The sequence below is a fragment of the Kickxella alabastrina genome (assembly GCF_025024165.1).
Source record: "Kickxella alabastrina strain RSA 675 chromosome Unknown BX661scaffold_169, whole genome shotgun sequence".
Classification (NCBI taxonomy): domain Eukaryota; kingdom Fungi; phylum Kickxellomycota; class Kickxellomycetes; order Kickxellales; family Kickxellaceae; genus Kickxella; species Kickxella alabastrina.
Window position 1 is genome coordinate 1103 of NW_026251640.1, and position 10703 is coordinate 11805.

Below are 10703 nucleotides of genomic sequence, written 5' to 3' on the forward strand. Positions count from 1 at the left end.
ATACAGTACAATATAATATTTACCTTGAAACCTGACTGCTTAGAGTCGGACTCTAGCTTCCGCTTGCACTGGGTTGCCTCAATGATATTTTCGCTGCCCAGTGGTGGCAGGCCGCTATTGCTCGCACACATCCTGGCCGACTTGTGGCCGTTGGTAATTGCACTCATGTTCTATGGCAAAAAATAAAGTATACAAAAAATTAGTTTTGTGAAGCTTTTTTGTTTACTTTAAAATGGGTACTTATTCGAAACCTGCAAATAAAAAATATCAATATTTACCAAAACCATTTTAATGATAATAATGTTATTGTTGCTGCTGCTGGTGGTGATAGTGATGTGCGTGTGTTTGTCTGCGCATGTGTGTTTCGCTGTGTGTGTTCTGCCATGTATGTGCGTGTGCGTTTTTTGCTGTACAAGTGACTAAGTAGACAGAAAGATGTGGTGATAAAATATTTTAGTTACGAGAGGCAAATGTGTGAGGAAAAAACCGAAAATACAAAAAAACGAAGCCAGACAAGGCTACGCTGCCCTTTTTATTCCTCCGCTCTTGGATTCATACGCCAGTAGCAATACTTTTTTGTTAAAACAATAGGGGTGGAAGTCAGGACGTGGCTGAATACAAAAATTATTGATTATTTTGGCATATTGTTTCACAAAAAAAACCAATCTACTTTTTTTTACTTGGCGCTTTTGTGTTGCAGCATTTTTTTACAAATCCCGTATTCAACAATGACAAATATTCATACGTTTCTGGCTCTGTGTCCATATATTGCTAATTTTTCCTAACAGGTCAAACATGCATTTTGTGTAGAAACAAGACTGTCTCACAAATATAAACAACAACGCTTTACAAGCCCTCTGGTTTTCCCAAGCAAGTATTCACTGCTACAGCATGTGAAGCATCAATACCAACTTGATAAATATTTTAAGGCCTTTTTTACCAGTACAAATCGTTGAATAAAGTTATGTTTACTTTCGCAGTTTCTGGTATAATATTCAGTGCTTAAATCAATCGCTGAATTGGGTGCTTTATTCTGCCGTCATGCTGGCAAGCGCATGCTTATCTGTATGCGAAAAGCAGAAATGTAACCAACAGTAAAATTCAATTATTGCGCTCATTGTGAGCATGTGGAGATCAATGCATGGTGCCAACTCCCGTTTTTTTGGCCTTTGGCGCATCAATGTCATTTTTTCGAAGCATGCACTATTCCTCTTTATTCATTTTGAAACTGTTTTTTTATAATTTTGCACCAGGAAATAATGTTCTATTTTTTGCAAGCCGGAAGTAAAATTTCTTTTTTTCTTGCCATCCCGGCTATTTATCAATGCCCTGGCATCAATTAATAAAAAAGATGCATACGGAATAATTTTGTTGCCGAAAAAAAGTTACCGCTTGTAAACCACTCCTTGCAAGCATCTATGCTTTCATTGTGAATTAAATTTTTTTTGTTGAATTTAACATTAAAAATGCATTTTTCTGGGGGGATATAATGGTAACTCTGGACTGACCAAATGCAAAAACCCCCTCCCCAAACGAGTATATTGGTCCAGCGGCTGGACCATGTAAAAGTTATTGCTTAAATGCACCAGATCTGCAAAAGTTTTTTTTGCAAAGTGCGCCCATCCAACAACAAAAAAGTATTACGTTATGGACAAATAAAAAAGAAAGCAATTTGCACTTTCTTATCTGCTATTTCTATTTCCTTTTTTTCTGTTGATTTTTATTATAAATAAACACTATGGTGGTATTTCCAGCCTCTTTCGGCATAAGGCTTCTGGCATTGTCCAGCGCAGTGTGCGCCTCGTTCGCGCACCAGCAGGTGTTCTCAGCTCAGCACCACTATTCAACAGAGCAAATGCCTGCATCCAACAATGGAAACAGCCGCTACGCCGAGCCAAGCGCGGCAAAAACATCCCAATGGACATCGATAACATCAATGGATGCCATTCCCAACTACCAGTTGCGAGTCAAAAGCCCCCAGCTATGCGACAACAGCGTCACGCAGTACAGCGGATACTTGGACACATCCGAGGACAAGCATTTTTACTTTTGGTTTTTCGAAGCACGCAAGGGCAAGCGTGAAGACGCACCCCTGATACTCTGGCTCAATGGAGGGCCTGGGTGCAGCTCATTCACGGGGCTTTTGATGGAGTTGGGTCCCTGCAGAGTCAGCCCAGGCGGCAACGACACGGAGCATAATCCGTTTGCGTGGAATGACCGCGCCCATGTTATTTTCCTCGACCAACCGACCAACGTCGGATTCTCCTATGGCTCAGATGTGTTTACCTCTTTGGCTGCTGGAAAAGACGTTAATGCTCTTCTGCAGCTGTTTTACGAGGGGTTCCCGCAGTACGCAAAGAGCGAGCTCCATGTGTTTGGCGAATCATACGGCGGTCATTATGTGCCTGCAGTAGCCAAGGCTATTCGTGAGTCCAACGACCGAGTGAAAGAGAATAGACACGCGGCGCAACTGCAAGGAGTAGATGATTCTGAGGATCTCCGCATACTTCCGCTTGTCTCAATCGGCATTGGCAACGGCATAGTTGATCCGCTGGTACAGTACAAGTACTATTCCCAAATGGCGTGCAACTCGACGTACGCGCCGGTTCTCAGTAAGGAGCAGTGTAAGGCTATGGATGACGCTTATCCGACGTGCGCGCGGATGACCCGGGCTTGCTACAAGTGGAGGAACGCCCTGGCTTGCGTGCCGGCTATGATGTATTGTGGTAATAAGATCGAGGGCATGTATATGAAGTCCGGCCGTAACCCATACGATGTGCGGCGGGATTGCGAGGGCAACGACCTGTGCTATCCGATATTGAACGATATTGACACGTACCTGAACCTGCCCGAAGTGCAGAGGGAGCTGGGAGTCGAGGTCAGCAAGTATGTGTCTTGCTCGGATAAGGTCTACACGGGGTTTTCGCTCAACGGTGACTTAATGAAACCGTTCCACCAGGAGATTCCGCCACTATTGGCTGATGGAATTCGTGTTTTGGTTTACGCCGGCGACGCTGACTTTATCTGCAACTGGTACGGAAACAAGGCGTGGTCGATGGAGCTGGAGTGGCCTGGAAAGGATGCGTTTAATCAGGCGGGCGACAAGGAGTGGGCTGTTGGAAGGGGCTCGGCTGGCGAGGTGCGCAGCTACGGGAATTTTACGTTTTTGCGCGTGTTCAGTGCCGGCCATATGGTTCCCTACGACCAGCCGGCCAATGCACTCGACATGATCAACCGCTGGCTGGCAAACGAGGAATTCTAAATAGTTTTTGTAAATGAATAAATAAAAATCCAATAACCCAAAAACAGTATCGTAAAGTTTATTTGAGTACGACTTCCATATAAATGTTCAAGTGCGATTTAAAAAACAAGGGTGAGATGTATCTCGTGGTCGTTTTTAGCACAGCGCTGCTTCATAAAAGGCTCGCGGTCCGTTCCATCCAAAAATGCGCACAGTCTGGAGCGTCATCGACTTGCTGCCCCTGGCACCACGCAGCATCTTGATGTACAAGTATTTGCAAGCCACGCCCTGGGGCAATACCTGGAGCTGCTTGTACCCTTCCTCGTGGGCAAGCCAGAAGTAGGCAATAGGCAGCGGATCGCACATCAAATTCTTCCGCTGAATCGCATCTCCACTACCACTAGCAGAAGCAGAAGAAGCAGAAGCAGTGCTGTTCTGGCTCTCAATGCGGGCGGCCAGCTGCTCGTACTGCGCAAACGTATAGTTGTTGTACTGTTCGAGCTCCGAGAATGTGCATCGGCGACTGGACGCAAAAAACATAAGCTCAGTGCACGGCGGGAACCTGGACAATGACGCCTGGATCATGATGCGCTCAACAATCGTGTGCCTAGGGAGCCCGTTTTCCTCCACAAAGGACAGCTCCAGATTGACGTTTGTCGCGCGACTGGTGACAAACGCCGTGCTGTTGGACAAGAATATATTGTCCAGCGTACCATGGCCGGTGTCATCAGCGTTGCTGCATTTCATAGAAAGAGGGCGGATCTCCGAGTGCACGGAGTAGAGTCGCGACTGCTCGCCCTGCATGCCCCGCAGCGTGTGCATTTTGATGCCAACGTATGTGTCCCGGATGCTGTTATTGCTGTTGACCGCCGCCGGGTGGTAAACGTAGGGTTTCCATGTGCGGTCCTTAGCCCACTGCTGGCGCACAGTCACGCTAACCTGTGCCCCACCCCTGGCTGGCCGCGCACTGGCTGCAGTGGCACGCGCCGCCGTAGAAACATCCGTCGCCACTGATCTGTTGTTGGCGGCAGTCATCTCGTTGAATCTGGCAGTGCGTGCGTGGAACGGGTTTCCCCTAAAGTTGGTGACAAACCAGTCGTCGAACTCCTCGCCGCCCTCAGGTATGTCCGCAAAATCATCCGGGCCCATGCCGTCCCACAGCGCCTGCTCCTCATCATCCACGTCATACTCGTTTTCGCTGCCGTAGCTATCATTGGTATCCTCATCAACGTCGTCAACGTCATCATCGTTGAACATCACGATGGCGTTGCGGGCGATGGGCGGGGAAAAGTCGCCGTATCCGGAATACCCGCTCTCAGCCTCAGCCTCAGCCTCAGCCTCAGCCTCAGCCTCAACATCAGCCTCAACATCAGCATCATCGTTCGTGTATCTGTCTCCCTCTTGGCGCACCAACGCCACCGTTGCTGGTGCCAATGCCGCTCTCCTAGACGACAGAACATTGTTCTGCAAGGGCCTCCCATGCTCTGTGTTGAGTCTCCGACGTGTGCGTGGCGGGGATGGGCCCTCACCGTTATTCGTGTTGTAGACATCGCGGCTGCGCATATTGACAAATGTCCAGCCATCCGTCGCGCTATTGACCTCCAGCTCATTCGCGTCTGCTTCACCGCTGTCAAACCCAGTCTGCGCCACCACAGAGTTACGCCCAACCCTGGATGTCTCCAACAAGCTTTGCCGCCGCCCATCCATCTCTGACAGCACCCTGTACATATCCATGCGAAGCCCCCTTCTGTTAGTATCCAATGCTGATAGGTATGCTGATGTATTAGAAGTGTGGGCGGACAGTGCCCGGGTGGTGGAGTGGTCCTGCGTGTTGGCGCGTTCCGATAAGCGCGTGTGGATAGGCCCATCGTCAGATGTAGGCAATAGCGATTCTAATAGTCCCATTGAGGCTACGCTGCCCTCTTGTAGTGGGGCTTCCCTTAATAGCATCTCACCAATGCTCTCGCGCACTACATTTCGTAGTTCGGGTCTTAGCTCCTGCAGCCAGTCAAGTGAGAGTCTTCTGTTGCGTGTGGAATTGCTTCTTTCAGACATTGGAAAACAAAAAATTAAATGGAAAAAGTGCAAGTGAAAACAAAAAATAAATGAAAGAGAAAAAGGGGGAAATGTGCGAGCCGAGCGATATATAATTTTAGCTTTTGCTTAAGTGCATGAAGAAAAAAAAAGCAGTGCTCAAAAAAATTCTTCTTTTCCATTGGGCCCAATGCTTTTCAGTTGTGCTCCTAATTTTTCTATCTATCTTGATTACCATTTGCATATTTTTATTTATCTTGTCCTTGTACTTGTCCTCAACAAATACACACACACACAGCAATAATTTATACGCACAGCAAAGCTCTCTAACCAACGGAGAGAAAAAATAGCAATGGTTCCTCGCACAGTTATTAGCAGAGCATGCAATTCCCGCCACTTGCTCTGTTCGCAGGCGCAGCAGCTTTGCCAGCGGACAGAAACGCAGCCAACAATCCGATCCATTCAGACAAGCGCAGTCACCAGCGCGATTCTGGGCAAAATCCAACAAGCGCTAGCCTCGGCGCGGCCCGGATACAAGCCCTTGGCAAACACCGGCGGCGCCATGGACAATGTAATGGACCAGCTGCAGGATACCAGGCCACGCACCCCAGATACGCGCAAGCAGCAGCATAAAAGACCAGGCGACAGGAGACGGCGCGAGCAGCCCAACACAGTAGGCACAAGCGAGCATGGTGCCTACCGGCCGGCAGACCCCATGATGGCCATGCCCAAGGTCTTTGGGCCGATCGAACAGCCGGCCGACGCGCAAATCGCAAAGTTTGTCATTTTCGGTGCCGCCAACGCAGGCAAGTCCACGCTGGTCAACCGGCTGACAGGCGCCAATGTCTCGATCGTATCCGCGCGCCCACAGACTACGCGCACACGCATAATGGCGAGCTCCACAGTGGGCAGCAAGCAGCTGGTGTTTCTCGACACCCCCGGCGTTGTCAGTCGCCAGGCGCTGCGCCGCGTGGCGCGCACAGTGGTGACGTCGCCGTGGCTGACTCTGGGCGAGGCTGACTTTGTCATCCTGCTGCTGGACGCCTACAAGCTGACGCAGAAGACGGACGAAGTCGAGAAGTACCTGTTTGCGCAGCTGAAGAGCAACTCGACGGTGCCGGCGATCCTGGTGGTCAACAAGATCGACACCGTTGAGGACCAGGAGAAACTCACGGAGAAGGTGCGCGAGTACGTGGATAAGTACCCGCACATTGTTGCCGGCCCACTGTTCATATCTGCGCTGGGCAATGTCAACGTCGATGAGCTCAGGGCCATGCTTTTGGAGCGCACGAGGCCTGGAGACTGGGTGGTGCCGGCGCACGTCAGCTGCGATATGTCCGATCTGATGCGCGCCGAGGAGCTCATCCGCGCCGAGTGGTTTGCGCGCCTCTCAGGGCACCTCCCCTATGTCGTGCGCCAGAGGAACGCCGCCTGGGAGTACGTCGACACGCCGCTCACGCAGACCACGTATAGCCGCGGCAATGCGGGCGCTGCCGAGGATGCTGAGCCCAGTGTGCGCGTGGTGACCCGGACGCAGAGGGTGCTGGTCATCAAGCAGGAGCTTGTTGTGTCGACCGGCGGCGAGGCCAAGATCTTGCTTGGCGCCGGCGGCCAGAACATCAAGGACATTTGCCGCGAGGCCAACGCCAACATTGTCGCGGCCATGGGCCACCCCGTGCGCTTGCATCTGCAGGTGGTCGTTGAGGTGGACACCACGCACCGCAAGTAAATGATTTGTTTTTTAATAAATATTGCGTGGATTACAAAAAATTAATTTAAAATTTAAAATTTAAAGCGCCATAGCCTAAACCATACCTTTTGCGCCACGCACCGAAATGATTGCAACCGCTTGATGAAAGCGCGCACACACGCAAGGCGGGATTCAGTATTAATATTTTGACTGGCAAATTGATTGAGCTACTTTCCCTCCTTTTTTTGCACAAACACACAGCTTCTCCCTTTCGCCTTTATTTCTACAGCCCAAAAACAACCATTCTGCAACAATGTCGTTCCGCCGTGGTATGATTTCATTTGCCGGAATAATGGGCGTCGCCGTACTCCTGCGCTGCACGATCGTTCCAGACGAGGAAAAGATTCTCCGGAGCATGAGCGCCGAGGTGCGCGCCGACTACGAGCGCAACAAGGATAAGCGGAGAGAACAGCACGATGCGATCATGGCTCAGATCATTGAAAACTCAAAGTCAGATAAGCCCATCTGGGACGTGACGCCGCCACCAAAACGCGAGTTCATCAGCAAGTAGATTTTTATGTGTGGATTTTATCTGATCCTTGGTGATGATTATAATCATCAATAGCGGGGTGATATTTTGCCCGTGGCACAAACGTTTGACAATATTGTTTTTTGTCTTTGTGGCACATTGAAGAAAATAATGAGTATATAAATATCAAAAAAATTCAAGTATCCTGCGAATCGACACCTTTCCTTTACATCCAGATTGCATAGCAACCTGGCAGATGTTTAGAAACTAGAGGCAATACAGCACGATGGTTTATGATATTAATCATTGCGCTGCCTCTTGCGAAGAGAAGCTTGGGCTTGGGCAAAGTTTCGGGCATCGCTGTAGGCCCGGTCGGGTTCAGCCAACTCTAATAGTGCCTTTTTGCACAAGAAACGGGGAGGCCGCTCGCCTGTAAGCAGGGCGTTGAGGATGATCCAAAAGTTAAGCGCCGCAGCCATGTCGCCATTCCACTTCCGTCTGCCTGATGGCACTTTTTCACCATCCTTAATCTGCTGCTGCTGGTGCTGCTGAGTCTCTGCCAAATGATCGCACTTACCCTTAAATTTCGTTGAAAGACAGTGCGTTAACGCCCTTCGCCAAATGCAAGAAATTAAGTGCGTAAACACAATACCAAAGGTTACCCTGAATGTTGTGGATTTGTTACAGTGCAGTTTTGTGAGGTGTGGCACGGCTGTTTTTTTCTAGTCCGCCTTTTATTTTTTTATTGATTTTGCCGGTTCGGCTCATAAAACATGAGAAAAAAACAAGAAATGTAAAAATTATGTTTGTTGTTTTTTTTGATGCCGAACAGTATTCAAAAAACGTCGCGACATTTACCGAGAAAAAAATATAAAGACTGCGAGTACGTCCCACCCGGAGCAGGGGTGTGATAGGCATGCGCATATGTGCGAGTAGGTGGGCGGGTGCGTATAGCAATTTGGGTGGCGGGATATGGCATGGCAGAAGAAAAAAAACATCTTTTCACCCTCTGGGCGATCAACAGGTTGGATAAATTGCCGCCAATAATCGATTTGCTGTCACTTTTTTTTCACTCCCCCCTTCTCCCGATGTTGTTGTTTGTGTGCTGAGCCAAAAAAAATCAGTTCGTACTCGTTCAACCTTTTTTCCCCTTTCTTTCTCTTTCATTTTTTACTATCCACTTTTGGTCTCTTTATTCATTTTTCTTTAGTTCGCGCAGTTTTTTGTTAGCTAAATCTTTAGAAATCTTTGCAAAGGTACGTTTCAAAAGAAACACCAGTAACACAGTCTACACGAGCAAACTAAATTCATATTTATTTGTCTTGTCTCGTCAAGCTTGCCATGAAATGTATTTCTTTTGTCGGGTTCTGGCAACTGAATAACCAACTAACCAACCAACTTTTTGTTTTTTCTTGCTCTTGTGCTTGTTCATTTCAAACTGTAGCGGTTGAAAACGTAATCATCTCATAAAATGGCAGACAATAAGGGCCTCGATATCAAGAGCGACGACAAGAACGTCGACACTGCGCCTACTCCGCAGAACACCCCCATTTTCACGGCCCCGCTCGCCGCCGCCGCCGCCGCCGGTAACTCCGAGGACGAGGACGAGGACAGCGCCCCCCGCGTGAACAACCCTGCTCTCCTGAACATTCTCCAGGGCCGCCTCGGCTCCCTGGTCGGCGCATCCTCGGGCTACGTCGAGTCGCTGCCCAAGGTTGTGCGCGAGCGCGTCGACAGCCTGCGCTACCTGCAGCAGAAGCACGTCGCCATCGACAAGCAGATGCATCTTGAGATCTACGAGCTAGAGAAGAAGTTCAGCCAGCTGTACGCGCCCCTGTATGAGCGCCGTACCGCCATTGTCGCCGGCCAGGCCGAGCCCACTGAGGAGGAGAAGGTTGAGGGCGCGAAGATCGCCGATGACGAGAACGAGGACCACGAGTCGGGCATCAAGGAGGACGACGATGACGAGGAGGAGGAGGCTGCCGCGGGCATCCCCGAGTTCTGGCTCACTGCCCTGAACAACCACCCGCAGGTCGCCGAGCTCATCACCGAGCGCGACCAGGAGGCCGTCAAGTTCCTGCGCAACATCAGCCTGGAGTACCTGACCGCGGAGCCCGGATTTAAGCTGCTTTTTGAGTTTGCCGAGAACCCGTTCTTCTCCAACTCTGTGCTCGTCAAGACCTACTACTACGAGCAGTCGGAGGTCTCGGGCATCCTTGAGTTCAAGGGCGCCGAGGGCACTGAGATTAACTGGAAGCCTGAGAACGACCTCAGCGTCACCATCGAGACCAAGAAGCAGCGCCACAAGACCACCAACCGCACCCGTGTTGTCAAGAAGACTGTGCCGAGCAAGACTTTCTTCTCGTTCTTCACCACTGTGGCGGAGCCCGAGTCCGATGATGAGTCAGAGGGTGCTGAGGAGGTCCGTGATAGCATCGAGGTTGACTATGAGCTCGCTGAGGAGTTCAAGGACAAGATCATCCCCAATGCCGTCGACTGGTTCACCGGCAAGGCCCTGGAGTACGAGGGTATGGAGCAGTATGATGATGAGTTCATGGACGACTATGATGATTATGAGGAGGATGATGATGAGGAGGACAGCGATGAGGACGATGACGAGGACGATGGTCTCAGCCGGTCCGTCAAGGAGGCCGCCGAGCCTCCTCAGTGCAAGAACCAGTAAATTTTCTCTGTAAGGGGGGCCCTTTTCCTGCTTGCTGCCCGCTTATTTGGGGGGTTTTCCTCATCTTTTCTGAACCTATTTTTCTTCCAATATAAACCAACGTCAGAGCTCCGAGTTCTGCGCCTTCATTTTTTTCTATTATATTCTTTTGTTCGAGGATCTTGCCGCTTGGACTTTGAAAACCTCTCCAAAAGAGATAAATGTGACTACATTTTTTTTATAAACAATTTTTTCGGTCAACAACAGTAAAAAATTAAATAAAAATAAAATAAAAAAGCAATTGCCTGTGCTATCTCTTCTCTCTAACGTCGATTTCGAAACCTCGCTTTGTGGATTCGGTTTGTAATTTTTTTTTACTGGATCAGAACCTCGCCGTAGTGCTCCAAAAAGTATACAGCACTGGCAAATACGCTCACGCCATACAGAACACTAACGTTGGCGCCAAACTTTTCTGCGCTAAAGACCTCTTCCCGGAGGAAACGTGTAATGGCCATGAGTTGTTGTTGTAACTGCCGCTGCCGATTGC

At 49.5% G+C, this 10703-nt stretch overlaps 2 protein-coding genes across 2 annotated transcripts; one reads left to right on the forward strand and one right to left on the reverse strand.

Moving 5' to 3' along the window:
- Positions 1–7266: 7266 nt before the first annotated feature.
- BX661DRAFT_148959 (CBP4-domain-containing protein) lies at positions 7267–7536 on the forward strand (the record flags this gene model as incomplete). Its single annotated transcript, XM_051533222.1, has 1 exon — positions 7267–7536. A coding segment is annotated over one exon (270 nt), but the record flags the coding sequence as incomplete, so codon positions are not given.
- Positions 7537–10411: 2875 nt separating this feature from the next.
- BX661DRAFT_192295 (translocase of mitochondrial membrane) lies at positions 10412–10703 on the reverse strand (the record flags this gene model as incomplete). Its single annotated transcript, XM_051537705.1, has 1 exon — positions 10412–10703. A coding segment is annotated over one exon (156 nt), but the record flags the coding sequence as incomplete, so codon positions are not given.